The 22133-nt window shown below is 62.6% G+C and overlaps 1 protein-coding gene across 1 annotated transcript in view; it reads right to left on the reverse strand.

The window, feature by feature from the left end:
* The window catches only part of FAM102A (family with sequence similarity 102 member A), a 34739-nt gene that overhangs the window by 8107 nt on the left and 4499 nt on the right, over nt 1–22133 (reverse strand). Inside the window, exons 2-4 of the mRNA XM_028514544.2 lie at nt 3586–3706; nt 3302–3331; nt 1054–1170 (exon numbers count right to left, since the gene is read on the reverse strand). Of these exons, the coding sequence (XP_028370345.1) occupies nt 1054–1170; nt 3302–3331; nt 3586–3706 (268 nt within the window). The remainder of the gene's footprint in view (nt 1–1053; nt 1171–3301; nt 3332–3585; nt 3707–22133) is intronic.

The following is a 22133-nucleotide window of genomic DNA, read 5'->3' on the forward strand; positions in this document are numbered from 1 at the left end:
CCACCAAAAGGAGCTCCCTTGGGCTGAGGCTTCTGTTTTTATGGGTTGTTATTATTATTATTGGCCACAAGAGCACCCTGCAGGGCGGGTGAAGGTCCCGGATTGGGGACTGAGACCCAGACTTAGAGGAAGTGACTGCCCAGGGCCTTGGAGACAGGAAGTGGCCTTAAAGCTGAGGCCACCTGCCCCTCAGGTGCCCTTGGTCGTCGGGCCCGAGGTGTCTGGGGCCACTGGGGCAAGGCGGAAGGGTCCCAGGTCCCACCACCATCAGCCTACGCCTTTTCAGGTGCCTCCGCTTCCCTCTGCAATGGGTCTGGGAGACCCCAGACCCTCTGCCCCCCACCCTGGCCCAGCTCCGGCCCAGCTGCAGCCCAGCGCTGCCCCCACACAACAGGCTCCCACTGGGTCGGCCGGCAGAGGCGTACTTAGGACAAGACTGTTTTCTCAGCCAGGTGGAAGGGTGTGGAGACAAGGAAGAGAGGTCTGCAGGTGGCAGATACCCAGATATCTGTCCTAAGAGGCCCAGGTGGCTGCTGCCCGGGGGGAAGGAGCCACCCCAGACACCGGAAGTGTGGCAGGGCCCTCGGAGCAGCCACCCTTGGTCTGGCCAGGTGGAGGGGCGGCAGGTTCTTCCAGTCACCGATGCAGGTCATGCGGGCCAACGGTGAGGCCCCGGGCCCATGAACTAACCCCTGTGGCTCAGCTGCCTCCTGTGCAAAACTGGGGCTAATAATAGACACCACACCCCTCGGGCCGTTGTCAGGAGTCACACGGCAAGAGGTGGCAGCGCTCAGCGATGCTGATCTCACCAAACCTTTAAACAGACTGTTGGGGTCCAACCCCCAGTTACGGATGGGGAAACTGAGGCCAGAGCTGGAGCGAGGCCTTTGACGGTGGATTCCTGACCCCGGGCCCACATCCGCCCAGTACCCCTCACTGCCTGTCCAGGGGAGAAACCTGGATCTTTAACAACCCTCCGGGGACCCCGATGCGGAGCAGGTCTGCCCCCGCCCCGCGGTGGGACGGGGCAGCGGAGGCAGCAGGGCCCCGTACCTTGAGGATGGAGTTGTCCTGGCGGGTGTTCTTCGTGTCGTAGCCCTCCAGCAGGCAGCAGCGCACGGTGGAGCCCGAGCCTGCAAACTCAGCCAGGTTCAAGTCAGCAAAGCCCAGCTGGGAGGGAGGGAGAGAGGAGACCGTGGGAGGCGGCCGGGCGCGGGGCTGGCAGCCCGAGAGTTAACCTGGCAGACGGGTGGGGGGGAGGCGGGGGGAAGACACGGCAAAGCCCCGGGTCCCACGAGGGCCCAGGCAGCCCAGACTGACTGTTGCGTAACCGGCACCCAAGGACGGGGGCCGGGCTGGCGGCTTGGGTTGGAGGCTCCAGCGCAGCAGAGCCAGGAGCTCACATCCCGGAGCCGCACAAAGCGCCCTTTGTGTTGTGTCCCAGAGTGCACCGGGGCAGTGCCTGAGATGAAAGGACATTGTTGTCTGTGACACAGACACATTGTTCCCCGGGAAACAAGGCTGTGCTGTGGGAGCCGCCGGGACAGTGGGCCGGGGGGAGGAGAAGCCCATGGGAACTTGGCCTTGGGATGGGTGGGCGGGGTGCACGCTGCAGGGCGCACAGGAACCCCGAGTGGAGGCTGGAGTGAGGGGCTGCGGGGCACTCGGGGGTGATGCTCCTCACACACAGAGAGGGGAGGGGCGGGGGAGGAAGTGGGGAAGGTGGGAGAACAGGGTCTCCGCCTCCGATGGAGGCCAGCGGTGGCAGGCTGGGCTGGGAGAGGCAGCAGAGGTTACGGCAAGGGGGCGCTGGGATTAGAGACTCGGGTGACAACCACACCACCCCGGGACATTTACGGAGCACCTGCTGAGTGCAGGTCTCTGCTGCAGACTTTGGGGCATGGATGCCAGAGTCGGGGATTCCGGGTTCAAATCCCAGCCCTCCCAGCAACTCAGCGACCCCTATTTTACAGACAAAGAAACTAAGGTCCAGAGAGAGGACATAATACGTGCAGGGCCCAAGACGGCTCAGCCGGCAGGACCAGGCCTGAACGAGGCCCAGTCAGCGACGAGCCTCCCTGCAGGCCACCACTCTGGCATCAGTCTTGTCCTCTGTGTCGAGGCCGCTGGGCTGGTGTGGCCGTCTGACCGGGGAGTGGAAGGGAAGGGCCCGGCAGGTCTGCCACGCACCAGGGGGCGTGCCACATGTTTGCTGGACGTAGGGAGGACGCTCCGGCCGTTTGCTGGTCGTTTCTTTCCTGGCTGGGCAGCTGCCCTCACCCGTGTGAACAGATGGGAGGGGAAATTTCCGCTCTGAGGGCACCCTCCACGGGCCGGTTTGGGCCCCCCTGCCCTCTGCTCAGGGAGAGGGACGCCAGCGACCAGCCAGGGCAGAGCGCACGTCCCAGAGCGCTGCCCTTCCTGAGCGCCGGTCGGTGGGAAGGAACACGCCCCCCCCATGCAGGGGACGGTGAGGCATTTCCCCTCCAAACTGACTAAGTGTCCTGTGTGTGTCCCCCCCCCCGCCACACTGCACCACCTCCCTGGGGGGGAGGCCCCGCCGGGCGTGTGCAGGTTGCCGCAGAGAAGGGGGTTGAAGGGCAGAGCAGGCTCCTTCGGAGCCCGCGGTGGCCCGTCTTCTCCCCGTCTTCCCAGAGGCTCAGGCTTCTGGGCGGAGGGCGGGACTGTGTGTGGGTGCAGGGAGACCCCGCCTGGCAATGACGACGATGCAGAGGGGCAACCTCGGGGCCTGGCTGATTCCCCCCTGCCCCCAGCCACACAGAGGGACCCCACTGCCATGTTGAAGCAAAAGGACATCCATGATCCGTGGTGATGTGAAAACGTGCCCGTGACACACTGGTGAGCGCAGCGCCGAGCTGCCCCTGGGCGTTTCAAGACCACACTGTCTGCACGGGCACGGGCACACCGGGAGGGCGCTCGCTTGATCCCCATGTCGCTAAACCACGTGCAGACGCTGCACACCCTTCCCCAAAAGGTCTGGAAGAACCCTAACGGACCCCGGGGCTGGGGTCCGGGGAGGAAGGGCCCGGAAGCCGATCCTTCCACCCTGTGAGTGCCTGTGCCCATTCGTGATGCCACGAACGTACGTGGTCTTTCACGTGAAGTGCAGAGACAATCGATAAAGACCTTTCCCAAAAATTATGTCTCCTGGAGGGCTGAGTGTCTCCCATTTGGGGCAGAGACAGGGGCTGGGAGTTCTGGGAGCTTCTCTCCTGCCTGTCCGGTTCTACCCGACCCCATCCCGTCCCATCCCACCACGCCATCCCACAGTTCCACTCACCTTGGAGTACGCCTTCCCGCCTTTCAGCTCCTGCGCAGGGAGACAGACACAAGCAGCAGGGTGACTGGGGAATCCGAGGGGCTTCACGCGTCCCCCTCATCTCCAGGCCTCCCCCCGAAAGGTGACCGCCAGGGGAGGAGGACAAGAAAAGGGGCAGGGCGACTCACCCCATTTCCCCTGAGGGGGGCACCAGCCCGGGGAGGGGCTTCTACAGCCACCAGAGCGGAGGCCCCACACCCACCCTTCGGCCTCGGCTTGCAGCCCCGGCCCCAGCCCAGCCTCACCTTGCGCACCGACACCCGGAAGATGCAGGGGTCCAGCAGGCCGGTGGCCGGGTTGGCGCTCATCTTACACACGAAGGTGAACCGTCTCCGCCACCGCACGCAGTTCTCCTGCACCTCCTCCCTGCGGGCCAGACGGGAGGTCAGTGCCGAGGGAGCCGGCGAGGGACAGGGCTCGGCTGGGGGCGGTCAGTGGCGGGGTGGGGAGGGGAGGAAGGAGAGCACCTACTTTCCACTTTGTGTCACAAAGTGGCCGTACTGTGCTAACAAGAATGTGCTTGTGTGTAAGTGTTGCAGAAACAAAAATATGCCATAAAAAGTGAAAACACACGCGGCAGGGGAGGGCAGGCTGGGGCCAGCTGTCCCCCACCCTCCGCTCCCAGCGCCGTCCTCCCCGCCCCCTCACTCTGTGGTCTTGGGCGGCCCCTTCTGTGACCACTGCCTCCCACCAGCCAGGTGGCCACTGGCCTCGCAGAGCGGCCCTCCCAGCAGTCCCCCCAGGCTGGACCAGCAGCCCACTGACAGATACAGAGACCGAGGCTAGGTGACCCGCCGGTGCCAGCTGGCCAGGGAGCAGCTGGCCCCGAGCCCCGTGCCACCGGGCCCCACGGCCCTCTTCCTGACAGCAGCGGCTGCAACGCTCACACAGCCCTTCCCGTGCGCCCCACTCGAAGCTCTCTGCAAACCCAGCCCCCCCGGAGCCTGCTCCGGCTGCCGGCAGCTCATTGCCACGCCACCCCTTCCAGTGGGGCCGTCGACCCCATGAATCCCATCCCCCATTCAAAGAAGCCAAACGCCGGGCTAAGCCCCCCCCCCCACAAGGCCACCGACGGCAGAGCAGACCAGGGTCTTGCACCCAAGCAGCCCGGCCTCGGGGACCCCACCGCTCTAGGGCTAAGGCCCTACTCAAGGCCCTCCACTCTCCTGACGCTAACTGGGGGGCTGTCCTTCCAGCCCTCCGAGTTCCTCCCGAGCCTGGGGAGCAAGGCCAGCACCCCCTTGAGAGGGAAAGCACTTTCGTGCCCTGGGAGTGAGTGGGAGGGGTGGGGGCAGCTCCTCCCAGCCTCTCCCAGCTGCTGCAGGGGGGGCCCCCCCGTCAGGAGCTGGGGTGACAGCGGCACGTGTCAGGGATGAGCTCTGCACCCTTGTGCCGCTCCCGTCCCCCACAGCCAGTTTGGCAGAACCAGTGCTCAGGAAGGGCGGGGCCGGCATGACCAACGTTATCTCCAGCCTCATCCCACCGAACAGGAATGGCCAAGCAGACAGCTGAGGAAGTGACCACTCCACACCCCTGGGGGGGGGGGGCGGTGCAGGTTAATTGCCAGACTGGGGCCCGAGGGCAGAGGGTCAGCACAGGATGAGCTTCCCCAGAACTGGCCTTGTTTGCTTCCCACCACAACCTCAGGAGGTCCGGGCCCTATGCCACCTGCCCCTGCAGCCGAGGGCACGGAGGCTGCTACAAGAGATGGCCCAGCTCGCATCCCCAGAGGCCGACAAGGCAGGGGTCAAACCGGCACTGTCCGACGGCAGAGTCAGAGCTGGGACCCCACCACCGCGGCTCACAGGCCACACAGCCCGGGAAGCCCGGCAGGTGGAACCCCGCGGGGCTGCGGGGCCAGCGGTGCCCTTGCTACGTACTCGGGGCTCCCGCCGTGTCTCTGCCAAGCATGGGCCAGGCACTGGGCACTGCAGGGGACTTACAGACCAACTTTTGACAGTCACCCCAGTCAGGACTCAGTGTCACCAGGGGAGAGGGTGGGGAGGGGTGAGCTAGGGGAGGTGACAGTCGAGCTCAGACCCGAATGGAGAATGGGAGTGCTGGGGGTGGGGGGTGTGGGGGGGGGCAGACGGTCCCAAGCCGAGGGAACGGCATGACTGAGGGGCAGGTGTCCTCAGCTGCCACAAGCCTCTGAGCAGACAGAGCCCGTGCGGCATTCCCTCCGGCTCCACAGGCTTTGGGGGTGTGACCGAGGCTTGTCCCACGTCCTGCCCGGGTGTGTGACAAGGGAAACCGGGACCTGGGCTCACAGCTCTCGCTCTGTACAGCCGGGCTGGGGCTCGGCCACTCCACCCTCATTCGTAAAACACACGCGCACCAGCCACTGGCTCAGGGGAGCGTTCAGGGAGGGGAGCCTCGCAAGGGCCGGGCCCGTGGTGGTCCGTGCGATGTGTCTCATCTGACGATGACACCAGGGATGCAGAGACCTCGTCACCAGAAAGCTCTGACCCTGTAAGGATGGCGAGCTCTAGTGACCTCACACAGCCCCGAGACGGGGACGAGCAGAGCAGCAGAGCAGGTCAGGGCCGGGAAAGGAGGGACAGAGAGTCCCCAGCCCCCGGCAGACACGGCCAGGGGCCCCCAGGAAGCCGCTGCCGCAGGGGAAGCAGGAGCCCTGGGTCAGGGCATCTGCCATGCCAGCTCCATCCATCCATCTATCCATCCATCCACTCACTCACTCAGAACTGAGCTCCAGCTGTGTGCCTGATGCTGTTCTGTGCACTGGCCCACAGCCGTGACCTGCGGGAGCAGGAAGATGACGGTCCCACCAATCAGAACTCATGACAGTGAAAAGGAAGAAAAAAAACTATGTCTACTGGCGGAGGACCTGATACGTATGTGGCAAGTGCCAAGGAATTCACTGAAAACGATCACGACGCCCAAGCACAGCGAGGCTTCAGGATGCAAGTTCAGGATACAAAGATCGATTACTTCCATGTACTAGCAAATACCCACAATGAAACGAAGAGCGGCTCATTCAAAAAGGATTAAATACGTAGGTATAAACTTAACAAGAGAAGAACAAAACATACACTCTGGAAAACTACAAAACATGGTTGAAAAAAGTCAGGGAGAGCTAAATACATGGAGAGATATCCTGCGTTCACGGATCAAAAGATGGAATATTGTTTGGGTGATAATACTCGCAAACTGATTATAACTTCAGCACGATCCCTATCAAAATCTCTGTCGGCTTCTTTGTAGAATTTTGACAAGTTGAACCCAAACCTGGGAACATCACGGGGCCAGAACAGTTAAAACAACCTAGAAAAAGCAGAACGAAATCAAAGAATTCACGTCTTGATTGCAAACCTTTTACTCAGCGACGGTCATCAGGACAGCGAGTGTGCTCATGACACAGGGACAGACACACGCGCACACGGAGAGAACGGAACTGCAAGCCCGAAAATAAACCTCCGCACTTACGGTCAACTGATTTTTCACACAAGAGTGCCCGCGGGGGAAGAACAGTCTTTTCAACCAAAGTTGCGGGGACGACTGGATATTCACATGCAAGAGAACACACTAGGACCCCTTTCTCGTACCATATGACATAATTAACTCAAAATGAGTCAGAGAACTGAGTTTAAAAGCTATAAAATTAGAAGCTTAAAATCTATAACAGCTTAAAATCTATAAAATTCTGAGAAGAAAACATAGGGGCTGCTTCATGATAGGGGATGAGGAAGAGGTTTCCGAGCTGTGACACCAAAGGGTCGCCAGTTCGATTCCCCGTTGGGGCACATGCCGGACTGTGGGCCAGGCCCCTGGTTGGGGCAAGGGGCAACCGACTGATGTTTCTCTTACACATTGATGTTTCTCTCCCCCTCTTTCTCCCTCGTTTCCCCCTCTCTAAAAATAAAGAAATGAAATTAGGAAAAAAAAAAAGAAAGTGAAAAGACAGCCCACAATATAAAGGAAAATATTTGCAAATCACATGTACGATAAAGGACTTGTAGTTAGAATATATGAACAGCACAGCTCAATAATAAAACAACAAAAACCCAATTAAAAATCAATGGGCAAATGATTAGAATAGACATTCCTCCAAAGAAGATATACAAATGGCCAATAAGCCCATGAAAAGAACCCTGGCTGGTATGGCTCAGTGGATGGAGCTCAGGCCTGCGAACCAAAAGGTCACTGGTTCAATTCCCAGCCAGGGCACATGCCGGGGTTGCCGCCTAGGTCCCCCGGGTTGGGGGCTGCATAAGAGGCAAACACACATTGATGTTTCTCTCCCTCCCTTCCCCTTTCTCTAAAAATAAATAAACAGAATCTAAAAAAAAAAAAAAAAAAAAAGCACATGAAAAGATGCTCAACATCATTAGCTACCAGGGAAACACAAATCAAAACTATAATGAGCTGCCACTTCACACCCATTAGGGTGGCTATAATCAAGACGGATAATAACACGTGAAGTGCTAGCAAGCCGGGGAGAAACCGGAACCCTCCGCACTGCTGGCAGGAGTGTAAAGCGGGGAAGCCGCTGCGAGAAACAGTGTGGCAGCCCCTCCGAAGGGTAGAGAGTCACCCTGCGACCCAGCAGTTCCACGCCTAGGTGTCTACCCACGAGACATGAAAACATACGTCTACACAAAAACTTGTACACAGCAGTACTATTCATAGGAGCCGAACAGTGAACAGCGGAAGCACCCCAAATGTTCATCAACCGAAGAGTGGACATATGTAACAACGTGGCCCAAACATACAACGGACTCTCACCCCGTAATCCTAAGAAACGGAGCGCTCACACGTGCCGCAACGTGGACTAACCCGGAAAACACGCTTAGTTCAAGAAGCCAGTCACCGAGAGCTACCCGCTGTATGATTCCATCGATACGAAATGCCCAGACCAGGCAAATCCGTACGAGACGGAAGGCAGACTGGTGATTGCTGGGGGATGGGGCAAGGGGGGGGGGGGAGGGGGACTGACCCCTAACGGGTGTGAAGTTTCTTCTGGGGGGATGAAATGTTCTGAAATTGATTGTAGCGATGCTCACGTATCTCTGAATGCACCAAAAGCCACTAAATTGTACACTTTACGTGAGTGAACTGTGTGATGAGAAGTACATCTAAACACCCACACCACGCACACAGGGTAAGTCACACACACGGTAAGTCGGACCCAGAGAGAAAAGTGGGGGAAACAGAGCAGGGAAGGGAAGGTGCAGGGGGTGCTGGGCAGAGAGGAGGCAGCGGCGGCGACGGCTGCTCCCGCGGGGGTCAGGGAAAGCCGTGAGGGCAGTGAGGTCTGTGCACGGCCTGGGGTGCAGTGGGCCTGAGGGCTGAGCAGAGAAGGGGAAGAGCTGTCTAGAAGCATGAACTCCAGTGCAAAGGCCCTGGGGCAGAGACATGCTGGGCAAATGGAAAGGCAGCAGACAGAGGTGAATGGACCGGGGAGGAGAACAGAGGGGATATGGCTGGCAAGGGAGCAGGGGTCAGGCTGTGCTGGACCTCGAGGGCCATGGTGAGGCCTTTGACAGGGTCCCTGTCTTGCCACTGTGAGTCCTGGCTTTGGGGGGGCCGACAGCCCTGGTGGAGGAGGGTGGAAGGGCGGAGAGCAGAAACACTTCCCAAGCAGCCAGAGGCCCGAGCTTACAGAGAGGGAAAGCTGGGGACTCAGCTCCCCTGTGGACCCTCAGATCCCCTCCTACCGGCTCTGCCGGACCCAGCCCAGGAGCTGGAAGATGCCGCTGGGGCCCGAAGGAGGAAGCTCCCGAGGCTGGGCGTGTAGACACACCCAGAGGAATGAGGATTAGTGTCCTGGAACAAAAACCCGCATCCAATCCTGGGCCCTCTCCCTTTCCCTTTGTGAGTCTGCCGTGGGAACACGCAGGGAGCCCTCCCAGGCTCAGGTGACAGGCGGCAGTGTCCGGGCAGGGCTCTGCGGCTTGGGGCTGAGCCTCCCTCTTGTTTCCACGGCATACCACACACCCCTAAATGCCAGGGCTCCCGGGGGAGGAGCTCACAGCCCCGCCCTGGCCCATCCCAGGAGGTCACGGCAAGGGTAAAACACACACCCCGATGGTGGCCATTTCCCAAAGGCCTACTGTGTGCCACCTGGAACTCTCCGACACGGAAAGTTGGGTGTTATCGTGGCTCACCTTACACACGGGGAAACAGAGGCTCAGAGTGGCCAGGCCCACCTGTGTCCAGAGCCCACAACGGACACAGGGCCCGATGACGGTGCAGCCGGGACTCAGCCCTGCAGCCGCCTCCAGGGCCCAGAGCAGAGAGGGGACTGAGCACTGCCAGCCAGATGGCATGGGGTTTCCTGCACAGGACAGGGATGATGGGGGGAGGAGACGAACAGGGGCGGGGAGGTATCCATAAAAAAGACAGCCAGGAGGATGCCAAGCAGTGGGCCAGGAGCCCAGGGTAGCAGCCTGCCAGGCCGGGTCTGCGGAAATCCCAGGCGCCCGATTCACTCAAAACCTTTTATTGAGCGTGTTCTTAGTGCTGGGTACGGACGATGGTGCTAGGGAAGGAAACAGTAAGCAAAACAGACAAGAAATCTCTACCTTCGAGGGGCATGTCGTCTGGCAGGGGATAGGACTCAGACAAAACGAGGCACCCCCACATCGGCTGGCGGTGAAGTTGGCACTGTGGCGGGAAAGGAACCCGGTAGGGAGGCAGGCAGTGCCCAGGCGTGGGCCGACGGGGCGGCAGTGGGCCACGGAGGGCGTTCGTGGGAGGTGGCATCTGAGCGAAGGGCTGAAGGAGGCGAGACAGCAACCTATGCAGGTAACAGTGAAGGGCGGTCCAGGCCCGAGGAACAGGCAGTGCAAAGGCCCTGAGGTGGGAGCGTGCCCGCCTGCCGTGCCTAAGCGAGCCCAAGGGGGCCAGTGTGGCTGCGGCAGAGCATGTGCGGGGGAGGGGGGAGGGACGGGAGACTGGGAAGGACGCCGGGCCTGCGGTCCCAAAGGGCCGCCTGCAGGTGCTGCAGGTGCTCGCAAGCCTGGGTGTGCACATGCGCACAAGCAGGTAGGGAAGAACAGAGGAGACAGGAGGATGCGGTGGGAGAGGGGGACTGGGCCCTTTTCCTCTCTCTCTGAACTGGAAGTAGATGAGTTGTGACTTTTTTAAAAGCATGCAGGGGCGGGGGGAACCAGCTTCTTTGGGAGCCCTGACTGCAGCGAGGTCAGAGGCCAAAAAGCCACTGCAAGCAGCGACAACCGGGACGGCAGAGGCCCCCGGAGGCAGTGCGACACTCAGTCCGGGTGAGGGGGCTGCAGGACCGAGGTCCTCACTGCCGCCCAAGAATCATTCCTATAAGTGAAATCTGCTTTTTAAAGAGAGTTTATTTATTTATTTTTAGAGAGGGGAAAGGAGGGGGAAAGGGAAGGAGAGAAACACCAGTGTGTGGTTGCCTCTCGTGCGCCCCCCCACTGGGGACCTGACAGGCAACCCAGGCGTATGCCCTGACTAGGAATCGAACCGGCGACCCTCTGGTGCGCAGGCCAGCGCTCAATCCACAGAGCCACACCAGCCAGGGCTATAAGTAAAATTTAAATGAAAAAAATGTGAACAGGTTGTGAGGTCAGAAGGGCTGATCAGAAGCAAAAGGAATCTGAACCTCCATCTACCTGACTCAAGACCAGGGTCGTCCGCTCTCCCCTGGCTGGACCAACTCCCTGGGGGAGCGATGGGGAAGGCCCAGCCCTCCCCAGCCCGGGGCCTCGGCGCCTGGGCCCGCCGCCCCACGCGGCCAGCCGGGGACAGGTAATTACAGAGCTTGGCTTTTCAGGGCAACTTCAGGGGAGCCTCCTTTTTCGCTCTGAGATGTACAATTAGACATCCAAACCCCAGAGCGGCAGGGCGAGCCCTCCACCCACCCGCCGCAGCCCACTGGGGCCAGCGCAGTGGCAGAATTCGGCTATTTCTGGGTTGTCCTGAAATAGAGGACCCCCCCGTCTGCCAGAACTCCCATGGAGCTCCCGTGGCCCCAGACCAGGGCCTCTATTCCGCAACCACAGACACTGCGGGCAGTGTCTCCGCCACGAAGGTGACAAGGGGTCATCAGTGCAGGGGGAGCCACCTCCTGGCCACAGGCTGCCACGCCCCCCAGGGTCCTCGCAGACAGGAATCATGGAGGGCCCCTCCTGGGAGCTGATAGGGTCAGGGGGAGCGAAGCCTGAGCCTTTCTTTGGTCACGGCAGGGGTCACAGGAGCCAAGTCAGGAGAAGGGAACCCAGGGCGAGTGGGGCAGCCCAGAGAACAGGCTCCAGGGAGACCGAACCCCCAACACCCCTAACACCCCCTTTCCTGGCTGCCGGGCTACAGGTACTCACCTGCCACGCCCGTCTCACCCCAGTGCTTGCCCAGCACGGAGGCCCGGCCTGGCAGGGAGCAGCTCTGCAGGGGGCCATGCGGGCGGGGCTAATCAGACTGAAGCCAGCGGTGAAAAGTCCTGGGTGGGCTTGTCGCACATGAAGACTCCCCGGCCCTTGGAGGCTGTAGGCCCCGTGGGGCGAGGTTTCTCAGCCTCTGCGCTAGCGATGCTCTGAACCAGGTAATTCTGTCTTTTCCCCCAGGGCTGACCTGAGCTTCGTAGGGTGTTGGGCGGCACCCTGCCGGGAGCACAGCCGCAGCTGTGACAACCAGAAAAATGTCTACAGACGTTGCCAAATGCTCCCCTGGGACCGGGGCGGGGGGAAGGGGGGGGCCCAAGTCGCCCCCGGTGGAGCACCAGTGCTGCCTGGCTTGGACTACACTTTTTAAACAAGCTCCCAGGAGATTCCAAGGCAGGGGCTGGGCACCTGGCTAAGAAAGGCCATGCCCACCAGAACGGAGTGGGACCCCGGGGACCTCCCAGCCCCAGCGGTGCTCCTGGGTTCCTGAGGGGCTGATCCCCTATTCCTCCCGTTCGGCGCCTATAATGAGAGGTAACCTGAGCCAGGCTCCATCACCAGTCCCCCTCCCCACCACTGGCGGACACGGGGGCGGGGGGGGGGGGGGGGCTGCCACAGCATCCAGCCTGCACCCCCAGGCACACCCACTCTGCGATCTCCCAGTCCTTGGCCAGATCCCTGCAGGAGGGAGGGGCCCTAGTGATGCAACCAAGGTTCCCGGCTGATGAAACCCTGCCAGGGAAAGGCGAGAGTCTAATAAGGAAACAATTTAAATTGACAACATCTGCCTGTGCTTCCCCCCCCTTCCCACCAAAGAGAAGAAGGCACAGCCGCCTGGGGAGGGGCCCACCAGGGGCCCACCCGGGGACCAGCCTAGGCGTCCATCCAGGGCTGTGGGGCGGTGGAACCTCATCCCGACAGCAGCGGCGACGACGTGGCCAGCGTGGCAGCCCAGCAGTGTCTGGCTCCTGCCAGGAATCCAGGGCCGTGTGCAGGGGAAGCAGCTTGCGGCAGCTCTGACACAGCCCGCCCCCGCCGCCCCACCCCCAGCACCACTGTGAGGCAGCAAGAAGTTCCTAGAAGCCAAACCACTCTGTGCTTGGAGACTGCAGTACTCAGGGGGGTCACCTGGCGCCCCAGGGTCCTCCTCTGCACTCCTGCCAAAAAGGAGGGCCCCGGGGGTGGCCCAGGGAGGGGCAGGTGGGCTGGGAGGAACAGGCTGGGGCAGCAGGTGGCCCGTGGAGGCAGGGTGGACAGCACGCGGGGAGCTTCAGAAACTCCACAGGAGAAAAGGGGTCGGGGTCAGCCAGGTCTCTCAGACTTGGTGGGGAGGCATCAAGGGAAGCGCCTGGAGTCACGTGCATGTGGGTTCGAATCCTGCCACGCACCAGCCCAGTCACCAAAACAGATCGAAGACCCCAAGTGGGCAGCCTCCTGCTTCCCAGACGCAGGCACAGCGCTCCCCTGCTCCGCCTTCCGCACTGGGGGTCCGGCCGGGAGGCCGCTTCCCCGCCACCCAGGAGCACGCCCACACGCTCTTTTCACGTGATGCCAGCGGGCACCCCCCTCGCTCTCACAGCCCAAGAGGACAGCAGGCCCCTGAAGGGATGCAGAGTCACCTGCTGGCTTTGACGAGGTGCTGGCCCACCCCTGTCCACCCGGGGGAAGGTCCCCACCACCCAGTGTGGCCCAGCCTGGCTCTGGTTTCCGGGGCGCCCTTCTGAGAGCCGGGTGCTGCCGAAGCTTTAACTCTGTGCAGGCACAACCACGCCCTCGTCACAGAGGAGCAAACTGACACTCGGGGGGTCCACAGATCACCCAGGAGGCGAGGGCTGACATGTACCCCCACCCCCTCCCCCCCGCAGGATGGCTGGGAAAATGCGCCAGGACATCAGGGACGTTCTTAGGCGACTGTGACATCAACGAGCCTGCGCTGTGTGGGCTGACCTTCACCGCGAGTCTCAGTAACGGGGAAGAGGCGGCCTTGGGACCGGGCTTAAGCCGAAGGAAGGGTGGTGACTGGGTCAGAGGGCACGGTCTCCGATAGGGCGCTGGGCCAAATCTGCCAGGACCTGCTGGCGTCAGGGACCGAGCCTGGTTGATCCCGGTCGGAGGGAGAAAGGGGGGAATGAGCAGGAGCTTGTACCATCAGCCTCCGGCCTCCTGAGCCCTTCCTACCCTTCCTACGCAGGAGGCACTCACCTAGGAGCTCTCCCTGCCTGACCTCCCAGAGTCCAGACCGCAACCCACCCTGGGCGAGAGGTTCCAGCACCCCCACGTCACAGGCAGGGGTACTGAGGCCCAGAGCACAGGAGCCACCGGCCCTCTCAACCCACAGCCGTCTGCCTCCAGAACCCCAAGCCGGGCCCCCCACGCCGGAGCTGGGCCGGGCTGCGGGCCGGAGGGATGCGAAACAAGAGTCACAGCGGAGCTGCTGCAGCACGGCTTCCCCTCGCCCAGGACACACAAGCGCAGAAAGCGCAGCGCTCCATGGTTGGCCGTGCTCGGGGAGTCCCCCTTCCCCAGGCCTCGACCGGACCCTGCCTGGGGTGTCCTGGGAGGGAGACGACAGGTGGCCCAGGCACGCCCGGGCCATTCCTCGCTGACTCACACCTGGGTGGTATTTGAATCACCCCAGGAAGGGAAGCGGCTGAAGGGAGGGATCCACACTCCCAGAGCCCTGTTCCTCAGGTGGCTGCACTCACGCCAGTCACGGGACGCCCCTGTCCTCTGAGTCCCTTCCCAACCCCATGCGTAGCCTTTCCTGAAAGCACCTTCCCCCCGACTGCGGCGGCTGGGCAAACGACTTCCTCCTCCGGGTCTGGGTCTTGGGTGTGGGGACACGGCCAGAGGCTCTGGTGTCCCAGAGCACGGAGGTCCTAAAGGCCTTTGTCCCGCACGCTGCCCAGCACACAGCCAGCGCTCGGTGAGTGTCTGATGACTCGGTGAGGGACCTTCACAGCCCTGCTTCTGACGCGGGCTGCCCCGGGCCTCCGGGCACTGGCATGTCCACCTCCAGGAAAGGAGCCTCCCAGCGGAGGTCAGGCCGTGTCCTCTGGCTCTCTGCGGAGTCTGAGGGTCAGGGGTCACTGCGAGCACTGGCTCTACCCCAGGTGTTCCCACGGCTCCCCATGAGGAGACCAGGGGTCCCCGAGAATAAGCAGGGACCTCTCAGGCAGAGAGCCCCCCTCTCACAGAGCCGGCAGAGATTCAGGCCTGCTTTTCCAGCCGTTGTCTGAGGTTCCACCCACAGGTCAGGGGGCTCGGGGTCAGGTGGGACCCTGAGGCCCTGCCTTACCGATCTCCACCTCCTCCCTGGACACCGGACTCTGCTGCTGACTCACAGACCGACCCCGGGCCCACCGCTGCTTCCGTCACCCACTCGGTCCACACATGCTCCCTGAGCGCTCACTACAGGCCAGGCCGCTGCGAGACACCGGGGACGCACCCCGAAGCCTAGGCCTGGAGGCCTTGCCTGTGTCCAAAATGGGCCTGGCTGGTCTCACCCAGGCCCATGCGGCTCCTCTCTGGCTGACACGAAACCCCGGACAGGTGCCGGATCCCAGGGTCAGGCCTCTGTCCCGGCACGTGGGGAGAGGACCCAGTCTCTCACAAGCCCTCCCCCAAAGGGAGGGGTCAGGGTCAGGGCCAGGGCCAGGGCCAGGGCCGGCAGGACAGGCTGAGGCCGCCCTCCCCGCTGTGCTCAGCATCTCCTCTGGGAGCTGATGTGTCGAGTGGCGTCCTGGCTCCTGGGCCCCAAGTCGGAGACCACGTCCAGGGGGCAGCGCCGGGCCAGGACAGCAGCCTGGCCCTCACCTCGAACGGTTGCCGATCGGGTGAACCGCAGGCAGAGAGAAGAGAAACAATTAAAGGGAGAGAGGGAGGAACTCGGACCATTCCTTCCTGCTCCCCGCCCCGCACCCCCTCCAGTAAGCGCCCCAGATCGACACCAACCACTGCCAGCCTTCACTAAAAGCACTTGCTCTGTGCCAGGGACTATGCTGGGTATATGGGGTGTCGACTCCTTTCACCCAAGCACCAGGAAGGCACTGGGCACCCCATTTCACAGACAAGGAAAGCAAGGCTCGGAGAGGCCCCGAGGTCGGGCAGCCTGAGGAGTCCGCCCTCCCCTTGAACTGCCGAGGCCCACGGCCCAGCGGCCCCGTGGGGACCTGCAGGAGCCGAAAGCCTCAGCCCAAGACTGTTGGCAGCTGCCCCGCTGACTTACGGCCTCAGAAACAGGTCGGCACAGTTCGGGCTGCCCTGAGAACAAGACCCTGGGAAGACCCAAGGACTTCCTCCGGGCCTCCTGGCCCGCGAGAAGCACCCTCGCCCCTGCCCGGGGGACGCTGGCTCCCAGCCGCAGCACAGGCGTGTGCAGACGGCGTCGGCGCGCAGCCTGCAGGTCCCCGCGACAGCCCCCGGGAGCCGGCCCACACAGGCAGGACTCTGCAGGCCCCGGGGGCCCCTTGCAGACGTGACCGCCACCCTGACAAAGATGACATCATCCTGACTTGTACCAGGATGGGCGGTTTTGATCAGAACGCTTCTGAACTCGATTTAAACGGCGTCACGTGGCCCGTTCCCGTCTCCGGCTCCCGGCCCCCAACGCCGTGTGTGTGCCGTCGTGAGCAGCGGCAGCAGCAGCAGCTTGCTCGACTCTCTGTGCACAGTAGGCTCGGGTTTGGTTCTGACTGTCCCAGGATGACAGAGACGGGAAGCTGCCCTTCTCAGCTGACAGCCACCTCCCTTTCTGCCCCCTGGAGCCCCAGGGAGTCACCCGGCCTGGCTGGCCCGGTTGGTTCTAAAATAAAAATCTGACTGATTCACACCCGTCCGTGGCTGCCCTCCGACAAGGTCCCGCCTCTCCCCCCGGGGCCTTCCCCGACTCCAAGCCCCCAGGCGCTGGCTCTTCCCGGCTCAGCACTCTTGCCTTCGCCTCAGTCTGCCCCGGGCGGCTCCCCTCCCACTGCTGGGTGACCTACTCCCGCCTGAGACCCAGCCCAGAATCGCTTCCTGGGCTGGGGACCGGTGGGGGCAAGTGCTGTGTCCCCAGGAAGCTGCACAGGCCCCCCCCCCTCCCGACAGAAAGTGCTCAGGAAACCACCCCTGAGGGACTAGGGGGACTAGGGGGCCGGGGGTGGGGGACCCACAGGTGTGCCACCCCAGCGTGTGTGGAAAAGTCCCCGCAGAGAGGTGCAGCCGGCAGCGGCAGCGGCAGCGCCATCAGAGAGGAAGTGGTAGGAGACGAGGGTGCCTTGCGTGAGAACAGAGCCCAGACTTCCACCCTCCCCACCAGCACCCTCCCAGCACCCGGCTAAACCTCTGGGCAGGTTTAGTCTGTTTTCGGCTACCAGGTGCCTGGCCCTGTCTGAGCAAGTGCCCTGATCTCAAGTGGCCCTGGATGAGCACCCGCGCCCAGCTCGGGGAGGAGGAAGCCAAGGCTAGGAGGACAAGGCCCTCGGCAGCGGTCAGAGTCAGGCAGAGGGCAGCTGCCAAGGTCCAGCTACAGAGCCCAGGGCAGCCCCCTCCCCCTCCCCCACCTCCACAGAGGGTCCACCCAATGCAACCCAGCGGTGTCCCCAGCTGCCCGGGACTCGAGTGAGGGCTGCTCCTGACACGGACTGATACCTCTGGCACCAGTGGGGAGGCGCTGGACCCCAGCAGCTGGCAGTGGCCGGCACACAGTCCGGCACCAGCAGCGCCCATGCTGGTTGAATGCCAAGGAAAAGACGTCACAGCTCCACGCTAGTGCCAACCCGTGGCAGGAAGCGCCAGGACGGCCACACAACGGAGGCCGCCCCTGCCCACAGTCTGGGGAAAGAGCTCAGAGGTGTGAACAGAGATTGTAGCGTTCCGACATGAGGACCCACAGCGGGTAGGCATGGCCAAACGAAGCCAGGGAAGGCTTCCTGGAGGAGGCAGCCTTGTGCTGAGCAGTTCCGCTAGGTGAAGAAGCAGGGGGTGGGGGCGGGGAGCCTGAGGACAGGGCAACTGCAGAAGACAAAAACAAGGAGAGTGTAAGGCGTGGGGAAAGCAAAGGGAGGGCCAGGAGGGGCAGGGGCCTCCCCTCAACGGAGCCACGGGCGCGGCTTCTCACGTGGGGGGTCCTTCTCACTCCCCTGCCCCCTGCCTCACGTGGGAGCAGTCTTCTGCCTGCCAGAGTGGGTCCCAGAGCTAAATGTGCAGAAGCCCCTCCCCACGGGCAGAAGCCCACCCACCCCCTGCCCCCCGGCTCACCCCACCCCCTGCCCCAGGGGGAGCACTGCAGCTCCCGCTGGCTCAGAGCCATGCACCCCAAGGCAGGCAGGTTCCTGCCAACAGGCTCCACTGGGGACCCTGAGCCCCAGCATAAGGCCCTGCCCCCTACACACCAGGTGTGGCCCTCACCTGTCCCTACCCCTCCAGAGGGCAGAGAGACAGCCCCACTGGGGAAGTCCCCTCTGCCCACAGCACCCCAGTCAGTCCCAGCCCACAGGGAAGTGCCAGCGACCCCAGAGGGGCGAGCAAGGGGCGCCATCCTGCCCCTGCCGGGACTGGAGGACGAACGGCAGCGTGTGCGCCGTGCTCCCACCTGGCCGGTGCCAGGAGCCGCGCTGGACCTCTGGCAGGTGTTATCGCCCTGGGTGCTCCCAGGGACACTGCGAGGCGGGCACCAGCGGCCCTGCTGGGCAGGGAGGGCCACGGAGGCTCAGGGACCAAGTTCCTTGCCCGAGGTCACACACAGGCAGCAAGGGCAGAAGCAGGACGGGAACGTCCCCCCCAGGCCTCTGTGTGGGAGGGACAAGGCACCCGCCGGCCCTCCGGGAGAGGCGAACGTCCTCCACCAGCGCTCCTCCCTCCGAGCGCAGGACCGGTGCGGCAGGAGGGGCGCTGCCGGCGGGCACCGGGGCAGGGCGGGCGGGTGGTCCCAGGCCTGCGTGTGAGTGCCGCTTCGAGTCCGGATGCCACACAGGCTCAGAGCGGAGACGAAGGGTCTGCAACAGCCCAAGCAGACAGACACTTGGGCTGGACACAGCCTGGGCAGCCTCAGGCCTCGCTGACCAAGGCCACCGCTAGCACAGTGGGACCTTGTGGAGGGCCAAAAGGCCTGGAGTGGCAGACCTCGGGTCACAGGGCACATCTGGAGCCCTGAGGACAGGTCTGGTCTCCCCACAACCCAAAGCACTTGCCAGGCAAGTTGGGTAACGCCCTCCCCCACCCCACCTTAGTTCCAGGTCTCCTTCTAAGCAAATCTGCTGCGGCTCCAGCCTTCCTGCGGCTGTCTAGGTGAGATAAGGCTAAATCTCCACTGGTTACCAGGGGTGCTACACTGCCTGCCCCCAGCAGCGGGCAAGTGACTGCGGGTTTCACCACATGGCAGTCACCGGACACCACGCTCCGAGTTCCCAGACTCCGGAGGCCCGGGAACAGACGTGCCGGCAGCGCGCACAGGCCCAGGCAGAGCTTCCCGAGTCCGGTCAGGCCTCCAGGTGCCGCACAAGCAGAGTTCAAAGGCTCTCAGGGCCCCTGGCCACCCCAGGTAGCAGGGCCCACAGACACAGTGCAGCTGCCGCTGAGAACCCCCGGCCGGAGTAACTCCCTCCAGGGAGGACGGAGCTGGAGGCGAGGAGCGGACCTCAGGGAGCGGCCTTGGCTCCAGAGCCAGATCAGCCCGGGTCAGGGCCCGGCTGGGGCCAGGCCGGCAGGCACGTCACGGGGGCTGCCAGGTTGGCACCTGCCGATGGTGTGGCCGGTCGCTGCAAGGGCCAGAGCCAAGGAGCAGACACCGAGGCCGGGCACGGGCTGGGTAGCTTCAGGCTTCACCAAGGGCACCAGCGTGACGGCCTGACCCCAAGGGAAGCCGGCAGCTGGCCCGATGCCACTGGCTGGCCACCGGGGTGGCCTCTGTGGCTTGCCAGCATGACTTCTCTCCACAGGCATCTGCCTCCTCACAGCCCCAACTGCACATGAAAGGTGGCCCGAGGAAGACAAGGGAGGCAGACCGTGCTCGGGGCTCTGAGGGCGGGCAGTGAGGCCAGGAGAGGCCCGCTGCAGGCCACCCACGGGGGGGAGGCCGCTGCACAGCCCCTTGGGCCAAAGGCTGCCACTCGGCATTGCTGCCAGGTCTTCCAATTCAAGGCACCGAAAGGTCCCGTCCAGTGTGGTTCAGTTGGTTGAAGCATTGTCTCGTGACCAAAAGGCCGTGGACTTGATTCCCATTTAGGGCACACACCCAGGCTGCAGGTTTGATCCCCGGTCCGGGATCAAGATGGTTGACAAGGCAACCATCTGATGTTTCTCCCTCTCTCTCTCTCTTTCTGCCCCCCACCCCACCTCACTTCCCCTCTCTGTAAAAGCAATGAAAAAAAAATGTCCTGGGGTGAGGGTGAAAAAATAAATACATAAAAGACACCAAAAGCCTGGATGTTCATGTTGTCAAAAACAATCAGAGCGCGGTACGGGACCGAAACCCAGCCGCATGGGCTACAGCTTGCACCTTCTGAACTTCCACCTTCCAGCACCTGCCAAGCACCGGACGTGGCGCCCAGCACTTCAGGATGAGGAAAGCCACCTGCCCGCTCTGCCTGCCATTGCCCGGCCAACGCAACTGTCCCTTACTGGGTGCCACTCAGGCCCCCTTTCTTCCTCACCAGCAACCACAAGCTATCAGCCTCACTGGCAAAGCAGGCCACACTGCTCCCCTGCCCTTCAGCTAGACCCCCAAGGTGGGGAATGGTCCAGCCTAGTCACCCTCCATAACTCCATCCACTCCCGCTCCTCCCTGCCCCTCTCTGCCCCCCCAGCCAGGCCCTTGCCTAGACCGCTGCCCAAGAGCCTTGTGGTCCAGGGCCTCTACCCAAAAGGCTCTTCCCAGCCTCTCTCCAGTCCAGTCCCTCGGGGCCTGCCGGACCCCTGTGAAGGGTTACTCCCTCGGGGCAGCCCTTCTCCCTATGGCCCCTATCACGTGATCGCGAGCTCCACAAAGGCAAGGACTACGTCCAGCCCGAGACGGGTGCCCCATCAACACCTGTTGCACAGACAGACAGACAGACGACTGAACAGAAACGCCTTCCCCAGCTGGTCCGTGGGGACCTCAAGGAATCCTGGGGAGGACCTGCCGCAGGCCTGCCTGGCTCTGATGTCTCTCTCTCCCCGTGCTGCCCCGTGGGGAGTTCCACGGGAGCAGGGCTGTCTGGTCCCCATCCCCTTGGAAGCCCAGGACCCAGGGGGTCCTCAACACTTGCGGCCTCCTCCTCCCTCCCCCCACTCCCAGTGTCCAGAGCTCCTGCTCTGTGATGGCAAGCTGGTACGCTGCCTGCCTCAGGGTCCTCACCCCCTCGGGCCCAAAGGACAAACTGTGCGTCATCCTCATAGCACCCTCCCCCCAAACCAAGGTGACAGAGGATGCCAGTGGCCTCTGTCAAGGAGGGAGGGAGGAGGAGGGCCACGGGGAAGTGGAAGCCTGGCCAAGCCCGTGGCGTGCGTGCAAAGACCTGCGGCGGCCAGGCCTGGGCACAGGGCCCTCCAGCTGCAGAGCTGACCTGGCCAAGGCCTTATTCATGCCCCAAAAATCCCAAACATCCCTCTGAGGCCTCCCACCCCAGCTGGTTCAAGGCCTGGCCCAGAGGGGAAAGGCAGTGCCTGTGCTGGGGGCAGGGGTGTCTTCTTTCAACAGGTTGGCCGAGTGAAAATCCCACTGAAGAAGCAGTAGAGCCCTGGCTGGTGTGGCTCAGTGGGTTAGGCACTGGCCTGTGAACTGAAAGGTCACCAGTTCAATCCCCAGTCAGGGCACACGCCTGGGTTGCGGGCCAGGTCCCCAGCTGGGGGCTTGCAGGGGCAACTGATTCAATGTATCTCTCACACATCAATGTTTCTCTCCCTCTCTCCCTCCCTTCCCTTTAAAAATAAATAAAATCTTGTTTTGAAAAAGAGAGACAATAGAGGGTTCAAAGTTACCAAAGAAGAAAGGAAGGGGGAGGTGTCTCCCCAAATCACAGTCTGCTTCTCAGACGGCCTGGCACCCAAGTCCAGAGCAGCAGGAGGATCCCCTGAAGGGGTCCCTCCTCTCTTTCCGGTCCTGCCTGCCCACTTCATGCAAAAGGGGGTACGGAGGCACAGGAGACAGAGGTCAGGGCCGGACTGAAATCCTCCCAGCTGCGCCCTCAGCAGCTCCCACGAAGGGACCTGAACAAGTGACTTCCTGGCCCCAGGCCTCAGTTTCTCATCTCTGCCTGTCTCCTCCAGAGAGGACTTGTAGGGTAAATCGACACCTCCCCCTCGCTCCCTCCCCTGGCACTGCCAGCCACGTGCACGGGGCAGGCCACAGGACCAGCGCCAGCTGGACGCAGAGACCTCTCGGGAGGTTTGGGATCGTGCCTGAAGGACAGACGGCTGGAGGCTGGGAACGCGCCCCCAGCCGGCCCCGGGGAGAGCAC

This window comes from Phyllostomus discolor, chromosome 3 (genome assembly GCF_004126475.2).
Source record: "Phyllostomus discolor isolate MPI-MPIP mPhyDis1 chromosome 3, mPhyDis1.pri.v3, whole genome shotgun sequence".
Classification (NCBI taxonomy): Eukaryota; Metazoa; Chordata; class Mammalia; order Chiroptera; family Phyllostomidae; genus Phyllostomus; species Phyllostomus discolor.